General features: G+C 37.0%; 1 protein-coding gene across 1 annotated transcript in view; it reads right to left on the reverse strand.

Moving 5' to 3' along the window:
• Positions 1-8384: 8384 nt before the first annotated feature.
• LOC124156026 (transforming growth factor-beta-induced protein ig-h3-like) overlaps positions 8385-20479 on the reverse strand; it is a 44343-nt gene continuing 32248 nt past the window's right edge. Inside the window, exons 5-15 of the mRNA XM_046530313.1 lie at positions 19429-19638; positions 18616-18710; positions 18184-18350; positions 17653-17820; positions 16939-17407; positions 15834-16091; positions 14662-14984; positions 11375-11557; positions 10796-10961; positions 8931-9142; positions 8385-8807 (exon numbers count right to left, since the gene is read on the reverse strand). Of these exons, the coding sequence (XP_046386269.1) occupies positions 8793-8807; positions 8931-9142; positions 10796-10961; positions 11375-11557; positions 14662-14984; positions 15834-16091; positions 16939-17407; positions 17653-17820; positions 18184-18350; positions 18616-18710; positions 19429-19638 (2266 nt within the window). The 3' untranslated portion in view covers positions 8385-8792. The remainder of the gene's footprint in view (positions 8808-8930; positions 9143-10795; positions 10962-11374; positions 11558-14661; positions 14985-15833; positions 16092-16938; positions 17408-17652; positions 17821-18183; positions 18351-18615; positions 18711-19428; positions 19639-20479) is intronic.

The raw sequence follows: 20479 nt of genomic DNA on the forward strand, positions 1-20479 counted from the left end.
TATCTACCAATGGATTTTTTTTTAATCTTACGTTCTCCATTTCTTTTGTATCCCATTGATATTCCTGCAGCAACTTACGATGATGAGAGAATGTTAACTTAAAATAAGTTCATGGATGTGAACTGATGTATTTCACCAGTAAAATGAATCAATAACATATTGAGTCACCTTCCATCCATACATACCTTGTTTATACCATTCCTTTTACTGACCACTGCTTATTGGTGCATATACCACAATTATGCCGTATTTCTCCGAATATAGTCCCCCTCTGAATATAGTTCCCCCCCCCCTAATTTTGAGGCTTCAGTTTTGGGAAAAGTTAAAAAAATGCATTTGAATATGGTCCCCCTCTTTATTTTTACCACAGGCATTTTTGGAAAAAAAGGGGGACTATATTCAGACATATACGGTATGTATTTCCCTCCTACATTATTCCTAATAATATCCTCTACATGTTCTGGTATCATTACCATAGTTGTTCACTACAAAATGCATAAATATGATATTTTCCTGAGAATACTCATTAACATGTGCAGTTATACCTCTCTAAAATTACATTGTTGGTAATTTTTTTCCATAGGAGGAATTCGAAGAACTGATGTGCTCAATTGCCTTGAATACTCATGTTAGATACAACACTGCGTGGTAATGTACTTTGAAAGCATGTTGCTGGCTGGAATTCAGATTTTCTCAATCAGCTGGCTGAGAACCATCTTTTTCAAAATTTTTGTTATAATTCCCCTGGAATAAGATTTTTTTTGCCTATGATGCTCAAATGCATTTGATTTTTTATTGTGGTCATTAGTCCATGGACTTAATTTTCACATCCCAGGGTCATTTAAATGAAATACTTTCATCATTCACCCGCAGGATTTTGCTTCTTAACTCTTTATCGTCAGGTGTGACGAATTTGGTATCTATTTCTATCAGTTGCTCAAGAAATCTGAGCCTTGCACTCGGCCTGCAAGTCTCTTGCGGCTCCCAAGTCTCCTGACCTGCAACCTTCTCTAAGAAACTTGTAACTGGACACGAAAATTAATTCACTGTGGCTGCCTCAGTTAGATCGTGCAAGAGATCTCTCGAGAGAGGGCATATCCTGAAAGTTCCATATTGACACGTTACGTACGGATGGCGAGAATTCTCGTCATTTTTTTCCTGAACGTTCTGGACGGATGACGAAGATTCTCGTCATTTAGGCACGTCAACCTAAACAATTTTAAAGCGTACAATACGTAACCGTTAGTACGCTTTCAGTTGCTGTTCGTTATTCATAATGAATTGATGCATCATAACGTTTTATTGGATAAAGTTTTATTCTAGACATTAGCTTTTTAACCATGTTTAAACCAAGGCATTACGCCCTATTAAGCACATATTTCCAATCTCGGCGTTCCTAGGAATTTAAATACCCCGGTACGCAACGTGCTAATATCGTGAATATTTCCGAAGGATTCCAGCCTCATTGACCTGCTACCAAGCCCGTTTAGGCAATAAAAAGTGATAATTATAGCATTCAAGGTTATTTTGGCAAAGTTTAAATTTTATCTAAAGAATGTTATGGCTTTACGATGGGTGAGAATGATCAACAAATATTTAGAGTATGCAACCTGCCTTCCACCTAAAATGTCTGCCTGGGGTGGTGGATGCTCAATCTTGGTGCAATATCCCAGAAACCAATGGGTAGAAATGAAAGATATTTGAGATCATATGCTACAAATTTCTAACGAGTCATTGTAAAAAACAGAAAAGTGATAGAATAATCCCAGAGTGACATCATCTTCAGTTACATCCAAAAAAACACCCAAAAATACCAAAATTTCAAAACTTTAACACTAGAAGGACGGCAGGGGTCATTTGACCCATTTTCAGAATTCAAATTTATTTTTCTCTTATTAAAATATTTTTTTTAATTTTGAAACTTTTTGACTTTGTTCATTTTGGTCTATATTTTGATAAATTAGTGAAAATTAAGCAATAATGTTTTGTTTTAAATTTTTATGACGTGTTATACCTAGAAGGACGGCTAGGGGTCATTTGACCCACAACTGGTTTTCGCGCTATTTTCTTGCCCGTGGGCACTTTAGTGCCATGCATATATCATATAATCAGCAAGACGCTAGTGTGGTAGATGATTTGCTTCATTTTGAATCTGGAAGTACCCGGTTCAATGCCAGTTTCATCCCAAGAGCTCCAATTTGTATTCGAAAACCTAGACATAGGGACTTGTTGTGCACAATCTTTCGATACTTTTTGGACAGCAAAGGGAAATAAAACCTTTTCAATCCTTGATTTGCGTAAATTCATGTAATTATGATATTTTATTTTTGTTTTATTTATTGTTCAATGATTATTGTATTACCCACAACGGAAAATCGTCTCGTATCCCAAGAATTGTTTTCCGTCGTCCAAGATTCAGAGCTCTTAGAGACATTATTTTCAATATCGACTCATCAGGTTTACGAATAACTTTCATTTTTCTGGCCTGACGGCACTGTCACTTGACCTAGCCCCTTTGCCGTGTGTCCAGCATTAGTGCCGCCTAACCCCGTCGGGGTTTGGGGCGGGTTGACTGCACGCTGCGTCCTGGGGAAAAATCCTGTCTCTTTTTGAGAGAGCGGAGGAATTGGGTGGTCTGTAAAATTCTACTGTAAATCCTACCCTTGGAATCCGCGTGTAGGTCGGAGAAGAAGCATTACTGCAAGTTCCTGGAAGATACGAATCAGGATACGGTTGGCGGTTGAGTCCCTGCCTTTCAAACGGCAATTAGCGTTACTTCTGAAAATTTTGTCCTTTTGTATGAATTTCTAATGCTCTCCAGCTCTCTACCTCCAATGAAACCAGAGAAGATTCTACCATAATGCGCTTTCGTTTGTAGATTTTTTTGCATGCATATCAGTAGCGAGTTGAGGAAGAAAGTAAGGAGTCGAGAACTATATCAAGAAAAGAGAATCGTCGCGATTCAAATAATTGTAGGGAATTTGAAGATCAGTCTGGAAGTGAATCGGAAACATCAGTTCAAGGATATTCTGACCAATCCATCAACATCTGCGTGTGATGGAAGCGACGAAGTCCAAGATAGTGAATCCGATGGCGACTTTGGCGTGATAGCCAACGCACAGCTTTATCCAACAAAATGCAGCTGTCCTTTTATGAGGTAAATTCCAAATAAACCAGACAAATTTGGAATCGAGTACTGGGTTTTGACGGATGTGAAATAAAAATACAGCCTAAATGAATTTCCATATTGTGGCAAAGATGATGATTGGCCATCAAATCAAGCGTTGGGCAAATAAATAGTTACTAAAGTGACCGTAGCATACAATAATTCAGGAATAAATCTAACTTGTAACAATTATTTTCCATCCATCTAGCTGGCAGGAAGTCATAAAAAAATGGAAAACTTCTCTTGCATAGACGATCTGAAGAAAACAGGCGTGACGCACAAATATCCATGACCCCTAAAATAGCCATGTTATCCATTCAACGCGAGTGTTCAAAAATACCTTAGGCCATACTCTTGCGTAGAATCAGGCAAACTAGAACTATAATGTACTTTCACTCAGCAGCATGATCTCATACGACACTATTTCCGAAACGAATAAAAGAATACCATGGTATTCTTTTATTCGTTTCTTTCTGGCCAGAGACCATCCTATTTCATAATAAAAACAAAGCGGGAGTAGATATGATGGATAGAATGCATCAATTTATTTACACGTCTCCAAATCCAACACCCATATCTCCACGGGCACAAAAAAGAGAATAGTGCCAAAAATATTGCATCAATTTTCTTTCCATTTTCAAAATTCCTTGTCATATGCAAATGGCTGGTGTTCTAACACCCCCTGCCACACGCTTTTAAGCGGCTTGCGGGTTAGTGTGTAGATTTAGATGTAGATGAATAAATCGTCCAATGAACGCATTCAGCGCAAAAAAATATTTTGTGGAAACAGCGCTGAAAAAATATTGTCTGTCTGAGATTTACAACAAAGTAATAAGTTTTAAAAATTTTAACGCAAAGTTTGTAAACCCAGTACCCCTATTGTTTAAAAATTTTAACTTTTGTATTGAGTGTATGTGTTTTCATAATTTGGTTTGCAATCGACTACTTCATACGGTTTAATTCATGATTTTTTAAAATAATTGTTATTAACTTTTGACGATGGAAATAATATTTAATAATGTTAAATAGTGTTTTTAATGAACTGATTCAACAATCAATACGATTAAACTGAATATTGGTTGAAAATTAGGCGTTTTATTATAAAATACATTTTAGGGGTCAAATGACCCCTAACCGTAGCGCGAAACTCCCGTCCTCCTAGTGTTAAGTGCAATTCGGCACGTTTTCCAGGTATATGATTGCAAAAATAATTTTCAGGGTTTATTTTGTCTCCAAATAGAACAAAACTGAGGGGCAAAAGAAATTCGAAAATATTAATAATAAGGACCACCCTAGTGTAACACTCTCCAAATCAACCAAATTTCATCAGGCACATTATTATGGATGCAATGTTGTTTGATTTTTGGAAAATTAACTTTTTTCCTAGCATATTCTTGATATGCTGACAGCTGATGTTTGATTGTATTTGAGTTATGTATTAATTATGTACATATAGAAATAATCTTGTCAAGTTTAAAAGAAATTTTTTGGATAAATGATATCTTTCGCCAGTTACATGGTTTGTCTCTATTCTCTGGTTTGTGGGCTATCATCAATAACAAAACTAAAGTGGCTTTTTATAATCCATTGACACTAGGTAAATTATTGTTTAACTCTAAAGACGCATATTGTAATGATAATAAAAATGGAGTGTATGAACTGACTTGTGACGATTGTGAAACCAAATATAGGTATTGGCCAGACTGGGAGGAGTTTTAAAACGAGAATGAGAGAACATAGACAATGTTTGGTAAATAATGATGACTCATCGTCATCAGGAATTGCAAGACATTTGAATGACGAACACCATTGGTGCAATTTTGATGCAAAAATTTTACATGTACATGACAAGGGGCGGAAACTGGATTTCTTAGAACAGTTTGAAATTGTGAATTGCCCCGCTGATTTTAAATTATGTAACGACCATATGTTCCCATTCCACTCACCCCTGCTGAACATTACCCTACCTCCAACCCATCGCCCATTGACGTCATCAGTAACCTCGGAATGAACACACCCCATCCCCCCTCTTCCTCCCCCTCCTGAAAAATCTATAAAAAGGCTGTCACCCAAGGCTATGTACATTGACAATGGCACAAGTTGCCGAAACCATGGTCGGTGAAAATAAAATAGTGTGGAAACAGACAAGTTGTTTTAATAAGCTGAATATCAAAGATTTCCACCGCATCACGCCGGACAACGTATATTTTATTCAAAACTTTCGTTTCGAACTAAAATTATTTTCCCCTTTAGGAGGGGAGGAGCTGTCCCCTCCTGCCCTCCCGCTGGGTATGCACATGTGCCCTTGGTAACATTTGCCAATATCTCATACTTGAAAATTACAATTCAGTATTTTTCAGATGAAGTTAGTTATCTTTGATTTGTCAAGCAAATGCTGGGGAAAGTGTAATCCAACGACATAGCTTGGTTACAAGCAGAAATTGTCCGGGGAAAATATTTAAAAAATGGCCTGCATGGAAATAGATTTTATATCATTTTTGCACTTCATTTTTAAAATTTGGGTTTCACTTGCAATTCCACGGGAAATGATAACAACAGGGATAAAACATTAGCACACTCACGAGTATCACAAAAAATGATCCTCAAGCCAACCTCTAAATGTGTTGTCACTGATCTCGAATTAAATGGGTTTACAGAAGCTGTCACTTGGTTGGTTGACCGATAAAGTGATCTGTGTTTCACCGGGAAATAAGTTATATGTAATCAATGGTTTTAACAAAAATTTATATTCCTGATGGTGTGATTCATTCATTCATTCAAATTCATAACTTTTCAATGCTACTCCTCGCAATTACAGACATTATACTGCAAAATATTGGGGAAAAGTGGATCGCATTGCACTCATTATTGTTCCATGGATATTTTTGAAAATCTAATGAAATGTGATATAAGTCTAACATCTAAGTGGCAACAGAAATTAGCCTTCTATGAGATGGAATAGGGCCTTCTCTATGCAGTTGCCTTAAGTATGCTATAAAATTTGCTTCTCATTCTCTGAGGCTTCGGGGGGATCTGTTCCCCTTATTCACCAAATAAGACAAAATACAACGTGTACAAGGGAAGGCATGAGTTCTCTTTTTAGTGTACCCTCTCCAAATGAACTGAGCAGCAGGGAGGTTTTAACCTATCTCAATGAACCCCTTTAAAAATATACCCTCTCCAAACACCCCAAAACCTAGGGGGGCATGGGGGCACGTGCACCCTAGACCCTTAAAAAATATGCAAGATTTTTAATACGGTCCCCTTATCATTGCATTCATTTTGTATTACAGGGTATCCTTGTGCCCCCCAGAACAAAATCCTGGATACGGCCTTGCTTGTGCCCCCCCAGAAAGAAATCCTGGATCCACCCCTGCCTGGGCCTCCTCCCTTTCATAGGTTACTGAGTTTTATAGGAACTAGGCTATGAGCCACAAGAGATGGGGAGGTTATGTACCTGGCTTACACTGCTTGAGCTACTGAGAACAACAAACCTTTCAATGCAGCAGAGATCATATCATGTTAGAACCTCATAATATGTCTAGATCTAAAAGAAAGAGAGTAAGTAGTAAGTAAGTAAGTAAGTAAGAGAGATATTTTTCTATATGGATTGGTGTAAGAATTCATTTTTTTCCTCGTACAATAAAGGTCTTCTATGAATGCTGAGGTGATGGGACTGGATAGTTACTCATTTCCAATGCACATATCCATTATTAGTCAATGCTTGATTAATGTCCTAACAACCCCTACCACACACCTATTGATGTGACTTGCAGAGTAGTGTGTAGAGGTAAGATATATTCAACACCGAGATTCAACAATCATCAATTCTAAACATTGGTTTGGCCCTAAAGAGAGCCTTGGAGTAACCTCACCTACAATTGCATTAGGTGATTATTTCAGCAATGAAGAATTTGGTTCAATTTTCTTCTTCCTTGTTAAGATCTCTTGGTTTCCATGCAAATGTATTTTGTATTTTAAAAGGTTTTTAATTCACAATTTTTATTTAAAATACTCCCCATTCATCACTGGAAAAACAAAGAAGAAGATAAAGTCCAGGAGTGCATATCCTTCTAAAACGTTGATGGCTTGCTCCCCGTAAAAGATACAGCTACTTCTCCAACATCCACCCACATATATGAATGTAGTATGCATCAGGGCTGGGGAGTATTTCAAATACAAGATTTTAAAAGTACATATTTGAAATACGTTTGTAATTTCTATCTGGTATTTCAAATACACAACCTGAATACATGCATCTGGTATTTTGTATTTCAAATACAAATTTTTAGTATTTTTCCATTCGAAAAAAATTGCAAAACACTTTTGAAGTAGCTCTGATCAAGGGCAGATCCAGGATTTATATTGGGGGAGGGGGGAGAAGACAAGGCAAACTATGACAGGCAAACAGTCTTCTCATACTTTAGATTTAAAAAAAAAGGTTGCAACAATTACTATAAGAAATATTCTCTTTATTTTCATATGAAATTAAATGATGGAGCCCCCTTAATACACAAAAAAAGAACGTAATGATAACAGTATTAAAAATGTGACCATTTGTCTATTTTTTGAAGTGTCTGGGGGAGGGAGGAATATATGCCTCTCCTCCTCTAAATCTGCCGATGGCTCTGATAATACTTCTGTAACATTATATTTAAGAGATTACTTAATTTTCATTAGAATGATTCATTTTTCCTTTGAACAATGAATATTTAGGAGAGACTCTGAAGTCACAAGTCTCAAACACACATCTCCATTATGTATTTAAACATGCACCATTTGCATGTATATCCCTGGTAAAGAGAAACTGTGGGAGCCCACTCTCTCCTCTATACCTGTAGTTCTTCATGGCAATGCCAAACCATTATCGAGGCTGACTGTAATAACCACTTGCCTTCTCCTATACCGACCTATGTTAAACCTCCACCGGTGATCACATCCCATCTACAAAAAAACATTTGCTCTTGAAATGATTTTATAAAGATGAGAGAAGGATCCAAATAAGTTGAATTTCAAGATTATGTTGTTGTGATGGCTTGTGCGTTGGAATCCCATGCTGTAGGTTCACTTCAGCACTGTTATACATTTATCAGTAAAATACAAATACTATTTACATTTCTGGTTGGATGCTTATGAAAGACTTCTTGCCAGTAGTCATAAATTATCCTCAGACTACAACCATTAATATTAACCATTTGTTTTAATTAATAACACTTTATTACCTAATATATAAGAATACTTTATTAGCATTAATTTACATCAAAACATAATTTACATGATATTTCCATGCTTTACAAACATTCTTAGCATCTGCTAGAGGAATTAAATAAAGGAAAGCTCATCTTATCTTGCTCTCATTTTACATTTGTGAGGCCTTACCCAGTTTACTTTCTATGAAATGGAAACAATTTACCAGTCTGACCACAAAAAAAGATCGAAATAATACAAAAAACAGTTACATTTCCATAGAGAAGATTACTCACTATCAACTGGGTGTGTTCACTTTGTAAACATTACAAAAATAATTTCCACCATAGAAAATGCTGCATCACAAATTTTCTTCAAGCCCAGATAACAGGCCTACATCCATAAATAGTCTTGTACTCAATCTCTGCCATTCACTCAATCAAGGGAAGATTATCTGAAAAACGAAATAAAATATTAAATTACTTTACCCTGGCAAAAACAAATGTCATAGGACAGACTCAGCAATGAATAAATGAATTATTTTTAATTTTTTCATGCAACATGAGAGCAAAATTACCCTGTTAATTGTATGAATGATTCCGTTTGTAGCTGTTAAGTCACAGTTCATCACCCTAGCTCCTCTTCCAAGAGGCTCCCGCTCAAAATGAATGTGACCTTTGTGATCCCTGTGAACTGTGAGGATCACATCCCATGCAAGCGTGCCCACAAGCTGTTGCCTGGTAAAAGGCCATGGGGTTGGAGTCCTGACACTGGAGCAGCACATTATTCCTGGATAAAAAATTACAAATCATTTAGGAATTTGTAGCATACTTTATCAAAAATTTCATACCAGTTCCTTATTAAAATCAGATTCAAAATTGGCTTGGTCAGATCTGGGACAGGATTGGAACTGAAGCTCCTGATCTGGAACAAGTACAGATTTGTATTTCTTGCTTTCAAATTTGTGGGTACAAGAAAAAACTGGTTTTCTCCTTTTGATGTTTCCAGCATATAAACAACATCAAGCCTGGGACTTCTGATGACACTCTAAAATGAGGAATTTCACATGTGGACCGCCTTTTAGTAGCTCTTTGTGCGATAACACAGTACGATGAAGAATTCAAAATCTGAACTGTCTTCCATTGATTACCTTACTGTAGCTCTCTAGGTGATAATATACGCTACTTTCAGCACTTAGTATGAAATTTTATTTCCCTAATAAATTATAAAGATATTGTTTCATTTGATTTTCAAATGTTCCTCAACAGTTTCCAGTGGTTCCCAAATATTTACATAGAAACAATATTCCACAAAGTCAAATTGAGTCTTTCATTCCGACCCAAAATGGCAATCCATTGAAAGAATTCAGCAGATGGAAGGGAAAGGTAAGTTTCCATGGAAAAAATCATAATTGTTAAGCCATTCTCTTGCAAGTTTAAAATAAGAAAATGTGAAAGTTGCTTTTCAGTTTTCATGTGTAAGTACTGTCATTAAAGTTCTGATTTGTTTTCTTGTTCATGGAGAATTGGTCATTAAACCTTAGAGTGCGGGAACCTTTTTATATGTTTTGCACAATGACTGTGGTATTTACCCAAAAATTTTATTGCTACCTGGATATCTTGCACTTGGGTTTTTCCCCTCACCATAAGGATCACTAAGGGGCTTAGCTCTACCAGACCATCCCTCCTGCACAGGGGGTCTCTTCTGCACCAGCTGTCTGTTAAAAATGGTGAACTTCCGCAGCCCAAGGGTTAAGGGACATTGAGTGTTCATAATAACTTACTTCAAAAGGCCTATGTGCACGTTGAAAGGTCAGCTGAGAAGCTGTTATCAGCTTGGCTTGAATGTGTGGCATAAACAACTTATCAACAAAATGTTGTTGTTGTTAATGTTGTTGACTTCTATCCATGAATTGCTCAAAAAGTAGGTAGCGGATTGAAAGATGGAAAAATACCCTCTCTTAATTAATCGAACTCTATGAGGCCGATACTTAAAGTTAACAAATATACAGCTTAAAAGCAGCAACCTGCTTGGCATGAGGTAATGAAAGGCATAAATACATTTGACTTATCTGAGAAAGGTTTAAGGCAGTCAATTTTTTGTTGTAAATTTGTAGAAAAATAGGTGGCAGGTCAAAAAATAGAAAAATACACATCCCTTAAAGTGCTTTACCATGAGGAAACATGAGCACTTGGGAAGGACGATGGTAGAAGACTGGAGACCTTCGAGACATGGATGTGGAAAATAATGTAGAAGGTGAAATGGACAGAGAGAGGGAGTGATTGAAGATATAGGGATTGCTAAACTTCAGTGATCTTACACGAAGCATTGTTAGATCACTCAATACTGTTAGGTACTTATGGAATGCGATAATGAATAAAAACATCAAATATCTGGCAATCAGCAACTTCAAAATTAAACTTTTCAGTAATCACTCCATACCTGGAATCAAATGAGCGCTCATCACCCGTTCAGCCCACGTCTTATCCTCCATCAGTTTTTCTATCTGAGTCTCCTCCAGACGTCCTAATGCATCATCATTTGGAGCCAAAAAGGTAAATCCATTCACTCCATTTGAATCTGAAAGTTCCTTTTCTAACTTTGTGCCCTTTGAATGAAAAAAATGAAAACAAGCAATAAAAATTTTAACTCTAGGGAACAAATACGTAAAAAGACTTAATCAACTTCAAAGCATATACATATGTCAATTTAATTTTCTTAGCGATTTTAAATTGAAATGTAAATTTTATATATTTTTGACTCTTCAATGCCAGATGGTTTCAGTAAAGTAAGGTAAAAGGCAAGAATAAATTTCTACAAATAGATCAATTGTTAAAAATAAACACAAATTGATTATATTCAATGTTTTTTAGGATAGTCGAGCCAAGCAATTTTTTCCACGTGGAATTTTTATGTCAAAGGTAATGCTAAAAACATCAACCGATGGTAAAATATTTTGTTACATAATTCCTGGCTAGCAATCGACTAAGAAATACATTCAACACAATTTTTTATCTTTACCTTGAGAATTTGAGTTAACATAGAGAATGATGGAGTTGAAGCCAACGTCTCAAAAAGATTTCCCTTTGGAGGAACAAGCACTTTGTCAATGACATGGATTACACCATTGCAGGCAGATTTATCAGTGCTAACAATGTTTGCACACTGGACGGTGGCTCTGTTCCAACCAATGCCAAACATATCCTGGAAATAAAGATTTGAATCAATTCTGCAGCATGTATTAGAAACATAAAATGAAAACTAAAATGTTACAGAGTGTATCAACAGGGACGCCGACTTACAAAAAATATTGGGGGGGCCCAAACCGGGGATCTGGCGCCGGGAAATGTTATAAGTAGTGACTTTTAAGTTTTTTAAGCACTTTAGAAGAGTCATTTGATCAACATTAGAACCCTGATAACTCGAATCTCGATATCTGGACACTCAAGGGAAAATCGACCAGCCTGACACATTTTTTCCTCACACCCATAACGATTTTTTGTGGGGGCTCGGGCCCCCTCAGGCCCCATGGAGTTGGCGCCACTGTGTTTCAAAGAAGATGCAAGATGAAAGAACATTGCTTTTTCATGCAGGATGAATAGAAGGATACCAGACAAATATTCGACAAAGCTGAATTGTATGGATCAGTTTGATGGAATACAATGATTTCTTTTTAAACTCACGTGAAAAGAAATCAGGGCATACCGTATTTTCCGGCGTATAAGACGACTTTCTAGCACCTAAAATCTTTTTTAAAAAGTCGGGGTCGTCTTATACGCCGGGAATGTGGCAGCAAGGAGGAGGGGTGGCCGCACTGAACAAACACTTCACACATTTGCAGAACCCTAACCCTAACCCAGTGCTGAGATCTAATATACCAGGCTTTGTGAACTTCCATGTTAAAAGGAGGCCAAGGGAGAACCAAGCAAGACAATTAATCCAACGGTCGGAGGCACTTCAACACAATCAGCAGAGGACAGTTGTTCCATCTAAAAGGTGAAAAAACTATTTTAATTAAAACAACAGGACATGAGAAGTCCAGTTTACAGTGGTACTAGCTTGCACAGCTGATGGCACCAAACTGAGACCAATGGTTATTTTTAAAAGAAAAACAATGCCGAAACTCAAGTTCCCTGTTGGTTGTTTTGTACATGTGAATGAAAAAGGCTGGATGGATGAAGAAGGGGTAAAGCTATGGCTTGATAACGTATGGAGCAGGCGACCAGGTGGACTTATTAAAAAACGTAGCCTACTGGTGTGGGATATGTTCAGGGCTCATTTAACTCCCAGCACCAAGGAAAGGCTTGCGAGACTAAATACAGATTCGGCAGTTATTCCTGCAGGATTGACATCATTGGTACAGCCACTGGATGTGTGCCTAAACAAGCCGTTTAAAGATCGCATTCGAGAACAGTGGAATGAGTGGATGGTTAGCGGTGAGAAGTCATTCACAAAAGGAGGAAACATGCGTGCTCCACAGTTGGATGTTTTGTGCAAATTTGTTATAAAAGCCTGGAATGACATTGATGCAAAAACAGTAATCAAGTCTTTCAAAAAGTGTGGCATATCAAATTCGTTAGATGGTATGGAGGACGACTACTTGTGGCAAAATGAAGAGGAAGTCGAAGCTGAGACCACACCATCTGATACGGAATTTGATCCATATGATGATTGCCTTACAAATGTAGAACAAGACGTTATTGATGTACTGATGATATCAAATGACGAACAGGAGGATTTTAAAGGTTTTTAAATGGAAACTGCGTTGCTGACTCGCAGTGACTTGCGAGCTCTCTCTATCGTTTGTTAACTTCCTTGTATCAGACTGCTTTAGGAAAAGTTTAATCCACTTGCACTGTTTTAGTTTTATATGTTTTATGAGGAACTGACTTATGTTTATTAGTGACCGTTTTCATGCTATCATGTCATGCCATGATGTCATAAGCATATTAATTAAAAATTTCTATATTGAAATCAAATCTGATGTTTTTTATTTACCGGTAGTGTGCGTTGGAAAAGGGGTAGTCTTATACGGAGAGTATGGCACGAATTATATATTTTAACAAAAAAGTTGGGGGTCGTCTTATACGCCCAGTCGTCTTATACGCCGGAAAATACGGTAATTATTGAGACCTTGAAGCAAGATGTGACTCATATTCTTTCTGTCGTTTGTCAAAATTGGTGAATCAGCCCTTTGAAATTATGGAGAAATAAGAGCTAACTAATATTCTTTCACTTATTTTAACCAAATTGAGATATTCAATATTTTCAATCACAGGAAAAGAGATATTCCACAAGCATTTTGAGCTATTACTTTCCCACAGTCTGCCCTTTCTACAGGGCCCAACGGTTTGTACTTCCAAAAGGTCCTCAATTATACACGCAGTATGTATGTCTCAATTGTCCTACATATATTATTCAGTGCAGGTTTAATATACATGCATGGGGAAACATGTGGTAAGCGGCCACAGAACAGAAATTGAAAAAGTGGCCAATTAACTCACTAGAGGATCAAGATACATACCTATAATCTATCTAGAAATGACCAAAGAATACTTGGGTAAAATTGGCATTATCATTTGAAGGGTTTTGAAAATTTTGTTCTTGCGTAAATGCCATTAGAGAAATAGGTACATATTTCCAGGGGCAGTGGCACAGTGAGGAGGGGGGTTTTGGGGGATGAAACCCTTCCCAGAACTCAGAGAAATTTTAAAATTTAATCTATTTTTCTTAATTAGATAAATATTATCTATAGAATAGTGTAAGTTAAATTTAAAATATCCCTCAGTAAGCCATAACCCCCCAATCCCCCCTAGCCTTAATTCCTAGCTGCATGCCTGTCCAGGGGTATGAATGATACAAACAGTTCTTGAATAAATACTCAATATTAAATCATATTTTTCCACTTCTTGATCAATGGGACTTAATTTTTGATTGTTTGTGATTATTCTCAAGGTGGACACCAGCGTTTGTAACAGGCAGCTGAAACTGCAGCTGTGGTTCATTTTTCGGAGTGGGCAATGCAATGCACAGACTATGAAAATTCAGCCGTCATCAAATTATTTATGTTGGTATTCATGTCTAATTTTAGTATTTAATTGAAATAAAGGCCAGGGATTGGTGACTGAAGCATTTGCTGTTTGCTGAAAAGCATCTGGCCACAGACTTCTGAGAAGAAGGTGAATTTATATTGCTTACACAGGAAATTTGTTTAGTTCCATGGAAAAGTGGTCACTAATGGAGAAAGCCATTTTAATTTACTTAGATACGAATATACTACATTCTATTAACTTCAATTTGACACTTACTGATGATGAAAGCATGATTCGGATGGTCTGATTTGGTAACTTGGTGGCAAGAACTTGATTGGTCTCCATGTCACATGAGTTTATCATTGGGGTGACTTGGTGGTACACGAGGATGTCTGTGACTTTCTGTCCTTCTTCTTCAGTCAGTACCTCACCACCCGCCTCCAAATCCAGTTTCTCCTCATCTGCCCACTTCCTCATTGCCTCATCAGTTGGCACAAACAGTGTAACATTCTCCAAATCATGTGTCATGCCTGCCCACTCAAGATAAGTACCAAACATGGTGAGGTTGCTGTCCTGCAAAGCTTGATTCACCTGACGAGCTGTAAAGATTTAAAAAAATTTTTAGCATGTAACCTTGTTACAGAGTACATAATTTATAATCCTTCTAAATATTTAAGCCCTGGTGTCCAAAAACCACTCATCCTTGACTGTATGAACCATCATGCACCCCTGTGCAACTGCATGGTGATCCTGGATAGTGGTTAAAAAGGGTGCATCAAACCAGTGATGATGAAAACATAGGGATACAATGACATACAATGATGGAAACTATAATATCAGACACCACACCTCATTCACATAGTGCGCAAGTTGACTGAGAGGCAACTGCTTCGGGACACAGTTTTGTGATCATGAAGTGCTATTATGCCTCAGCACCTTGGAAACCAGAAGCAGAGAGATCCCTTGAGGGCAACCAGCATGCCATAACTGTCACACATCTCACAACATGCAGCCATTCTTGGATACAAGGGCTTTACATTTCACTAAGACTTACCATAGATATTTAAATTTAACATAACTTCTTTCAAACATTTAACATAATTATTTCAAATTAAAGTGATGAAATAAAAGTTATTAATCTCCATGCAAATCAAAATTAAAAACTGAATCAATTAAATATACATACATACACATAATTCATGTGCAATCATGACTGATAAAGTACACTGATGGATGTAAAAAATATTTAGATGTCAGGAAAAATTGAAGTGATAAATGAAAACTGTAGGAATTATGGCTGTGAGAGTAGTGCTCATCTATCAATAAAATGAGATGACTGATGGGTCTTTCTAGTGCTAATGGTTACATTCATAATTATGGAATTGGTATTAGACATAAATTGATTTTTTAAAGGCTTGTTAGGGAAGAAAAAATGCTAAATATCTTACCAGACACTGGGAAGAGAATTGAGTCAATGAGATGCATTACTCCATTTGTTGCCACAATATCCATGTCATGAACCATAGTTTTCTCTACTTGTTCACTGCTTCCCTTGAGAGTTAATTTCCACTGTCCCGCTTCACCTTCCAACCATTCCAACCTAAGGTTTTCTCCTTGTCTTGACATGGCAAAGGCAATATACTCTGGTATCTGAGGAACAGCAGCTGAACACAAGGTGCCACTTACAACATGATGGTCCAGGATGCCTGTAAGCATAAATCATAAAGTATGTAGAGTGAAGTTAGAATTCAACAATTATGTCTCTCATTCAGAGAGAGAAAAAAATAGAGGCTAAAATAAGTTTAAAATCAAAGACAACATTAACATAACCATCTGCAAGTTGAAGAAAAAGTTTTAAATTAGCAGTAATTAAAAAAAATAATTATTACTTGCCATCAGAGGTAACAAATAGTGGCAATATTATGGTAATATATTTCATGAAATTTCACATGACATATTCATCTCTCCTTTAATTTAAATGCACTGGTGCATTGGTGACACGGTGAAAATGACAAAAAATCGGGGATAAAAGCATACTTAATGGACCTTACCATGGTTTTAATAAGATCCAACAAAATATGGGTCTCAAGAATTAGGGGAAATTTGGGCGATTTAAAAATTGCATTACAGAAATAAGAACACATTCTGAATTCGATCTCTTTTATAGCAATTTGCTCATATGGTAACTTAATTATGCTAACAAATATGTATATTGCTTAACTGTAAGTGTGATGTAGTAAATCAGGGCCTTGGTGAGACCTGCCATCAAATTTTGGTGCTGAGTTAGTACCTACATACCTGTACGGAAGAGGGGAAAGTATGCTTTTTTCGGGGGAGGGGGGTGTGTACCCAATTTAACACATTCATTATTGCTGATGGCAATTGGCGTCATGTAGGCGTTGATCTGCCAGAGGAGCTGCCTGATGCCAATTGGTATAAACTAAATAAACAAAAAATTAACTTTTCTCCTGACCAAACTACAATGAATTGGTGCCGCAGAGAATGTGTTAATAGGTAAAAGTGAGTGACTCCCTTCCTTTATTTTCCACTTACTCATGGTGCATGATTTTCCCCTGTAGAGGTCATCACTCTGCTCCATTGTCAATTTGTCGAATGCATCATTAGTGGGTGCGAAGAGAGTCAGCGCTTCGTTAGGCGATTCCAGTGCCTTCATCAATTTCTCAGCTGCACCACGTACTGCATGCGCTGCAAGGAGAGCTCGGAACTTAGACAGACGAGGGTGCGAGGCAATATGCTCAGCCAATGTGCGCTGCACTGGAACGAGGACGCGGTCCACCATGTGCACCACCCCATTAGTCGCCCTGCGAGAGCCTAAGTTCTTCCTCATCTCCTCATCATTAGTGTGCTCCTCCTTGTTTCCAACACAGGCGCAGTTGGCAGTGACTATCTTCCCTCCCATCAGGGAATGCTGCATCCTACCCCTGGCATCTCTTTCATTTATATTAGAGGCTGGGTAAACATTTATTCTGATTGTACTGTTATTGTTGTCACTGTACAAGACCTGCAACAAAGTGAGCCGCCGTTGGAAATATCAATTAACAAACCACTATAAATAGCAATTAAGAAAATAAGAAAACAGTGGGCGGCCTTAGACATTCTCATAGGGTGTCAAGGATTTGGGGAAATTTGTTTATAAATTCTCCATTCTTAAATACAGTTGTTTTCAACTGTCATAGAACTTTAAGTCGAAAAATAATGCAATTTTCCAATCTCCATGTTAGTTAATTATTAGAATTATCTACACACCTGCTCATCATGCAAATCTTCCACACCAATGAAACCACTAGTCATGTGACTGAGAACAATGTCCTTCATTGAAGAAGTTCCATCGTCTGCCCGCTCCTCGTACAATCCACTGTCAATTTGCCTCCTTCTCCTGGCTGCTGCTGGGGGGACATAAAATTCAACCTGGTTCTGTAAAAAAGATAAGAAGTTGTTCAGAGGAAAATGGAATCCAAGCAATTAATCAATTGCTCTATCAGAAATTTAATGCATGATTCATCGATGTTGAGTAGTTGGTTCCAGGTCCAAATTATTACCAATTGACATTGACCAATACATACATTGATGTTCTCCAAAGCATAACCTTCGCAACTTAAATATTTTTACTTCAACCATTTTATGACTTTGCAAGTGGGCACATGTGGTAGCAGAAAAGATGTCATCAATAAATTAAAATTGACATTTAATTCCCATTAATTTCCTTAACCTCTTTCTAAAAATATTTAACCTATTCAACTCCATTGGCTGAGGCCACTTAAAATTCAGGATACTTACTGCACTTTCTGCTTCATCAGCATATTCTCGGATAGCCATATTTGAAGGTACAAAGACAGTCATGTTCATCTCCGAGACTTTTTCTTCAAGCCCAGTTGAGCGCACCAGCTCAGCAAAGTCAGAGCCACCCATCTCGGAAATGGTTTCCAAAACACTAACCATGCGAGCTAGGGAGGAAATGGCATTATCATGAGATGAACCACAGAGTCACTCAATATGAAAAGAAAATTATAAATTTCCAGTAAATCATACAAGTTTTCCATTGCGACTCATCATATATTAAGAATTTCATGAACAACCAAAAGTATTTAAATAAGAGCAATACAAATTATTTAATGTCTTATTTGTCAACTTTAGTTCTTGAGGGTGAAAATTTTATTGAAATAATAAACATCCTTTACTATAAAATTGTTAAAAAGGGTTTTTCCATACCTTCCACACACCCAGGCTTGCTCTGAGCTCTCTCATAACCATGGCAGCAGTGGTACTTTTCTGTGTAGGTTTTTCTTATACCATTCTTTCTGATTCTGCAAAATAGGTACATAATGCACACAATGCAAATGATAAATTCCAGAAGGAAATTAGGAGGTCAAAAACTCACAAACCTCAACTCATAAGCAAATGAATTAACATTTTCAAAAGTAAAAACATAAAAAAAAGATATTATGTAAAGTAGATTGTATGCCTGCAAATTGACAGAGTTATTCTAACTTTGGCTGGCAATTCTAATGACAAATATTTGAAACATAATGCTATAATTCATTTCATGGGATGATTATCAGCATAGGTGGATTTAGGGGAGGTGAACAGAGGCACATGCCGTCCCCCCTCCCCCAGATGCTTAAAAAAAACAGATAAGATTTTTAATACAATTGTGTATCATTACATTCATTTTGTTTTTTCGTAATAAGGTGCCTCAATCATTTAATCTCATACAAATAACTTTCATATGAAAAAAAAAGAATATTTTGTTTAGTAATCAATGTATTATGTTTTTAATCTCCAATATGAGAAGACTGTTTTGCTGGTCAAACCCTTGTGCCCTCCCTAGAAAAAACCTGGATCTGCCCTTGATAATCAGTATGATAGCTTTTTGACAGCATGACATTGTTGATGGGTACTTGGTTCCTTTGGAATACATAATTTTTGATGGATGAAGATAATTCTTACATCCAGACTGACCTCACATATTCACTGCAGAATCTTCATGACTCAAAAGAGAGGTGGGAAAGAAGACAAACTTACTTTCTTGTGCACACATACTGCAGTTCTGTTTGCTCGCAAACTGAGAACAACTGGAAGGAAGCTTGGCCAGTCTCTTCTCTTGCAGATGAGGTTACTGATACTCCGGTACCCTCTTTGCTCATAACTATCATGCTATCGGGTCTGCCAGTGTTATCCTTCCTTGTTGGTACTTCGTCATCAACCTCCTTTTTCTCCACGCACACATTAGGCCTGGTAAAGAAATGAACCAATAAAATCATGAGAAAGCATTAACTTAACATGCACATTATATTTATGCACAAAGTAATTGGCTACTCTCAGAAGACTGTGATTTGTACATGAGATAAGGATAATTTCACAATGTGAATGAAATAGTGAATATGTCTAGAAATTTATCCCAGTCTTCCCTCCAGCAGAAAAATTTTACTACAAAAGGAAATAATATATCTAATAATAAATAACCTAGGTTGAGTTTTTACCGTGTCTTTCATTTTTTTAATACTGTGTCTTACCCAACCTGGGTCATATTTGTGGTAAATACCTCTTGAGGAATATCAAGAAGCCTCAATGATAAAAAAAAGATAACTACATATATTCATACTCTATTCCATTTATTATTATGAGTCTTTTGACCTAAACTGATGCAGATATGTTGCCTGCTAAATTGAATAAATGTAGTTTTTAACTTGGCATAAATGAAAGGGAGCAAGACAAAGTCAGCCAACATAGTCAGCGAGTGCTGATTGATGAAGGAATTTAAAACTACAAGCCAGTAGCCATTGAGAGTCAGCTACTGACAAAATAATGTAATTGATAACAATTGACACCTGAATGAAGGACAGTCTCAGAGAAATTAGCATTAGAAGCAGGAAATTTGGGACATGAGCTTGACTTGTACCAATTTGAAAGCATTCTGAATGGACTGATTTTGGAAGATAGTTTGACTGCTGATCTATAATTGATAAAACTACATATTATAGTGCATACATATCTGTTATTGATTTGAAGTAAGAATATTCCAATTTATAGCAATCATCAGCTGGTCTAAGGACTGGGAAAGTACCCAAAATGA

Source organism: Ischnura elegans, chromosome 3 (genome assembly GCF_921293095.1).
Source record: "Ischnura elegans chromosome 3, ioIscEleg1.1, whole genome shotgun sequence".
In the NCBI taxonomy this organism is placed as follows: Eukaryota; Metazoa; Arthropoda; class Insecta; order Odonata; family Coenagrionidae; genus Ischnura; species Ischnura elegans.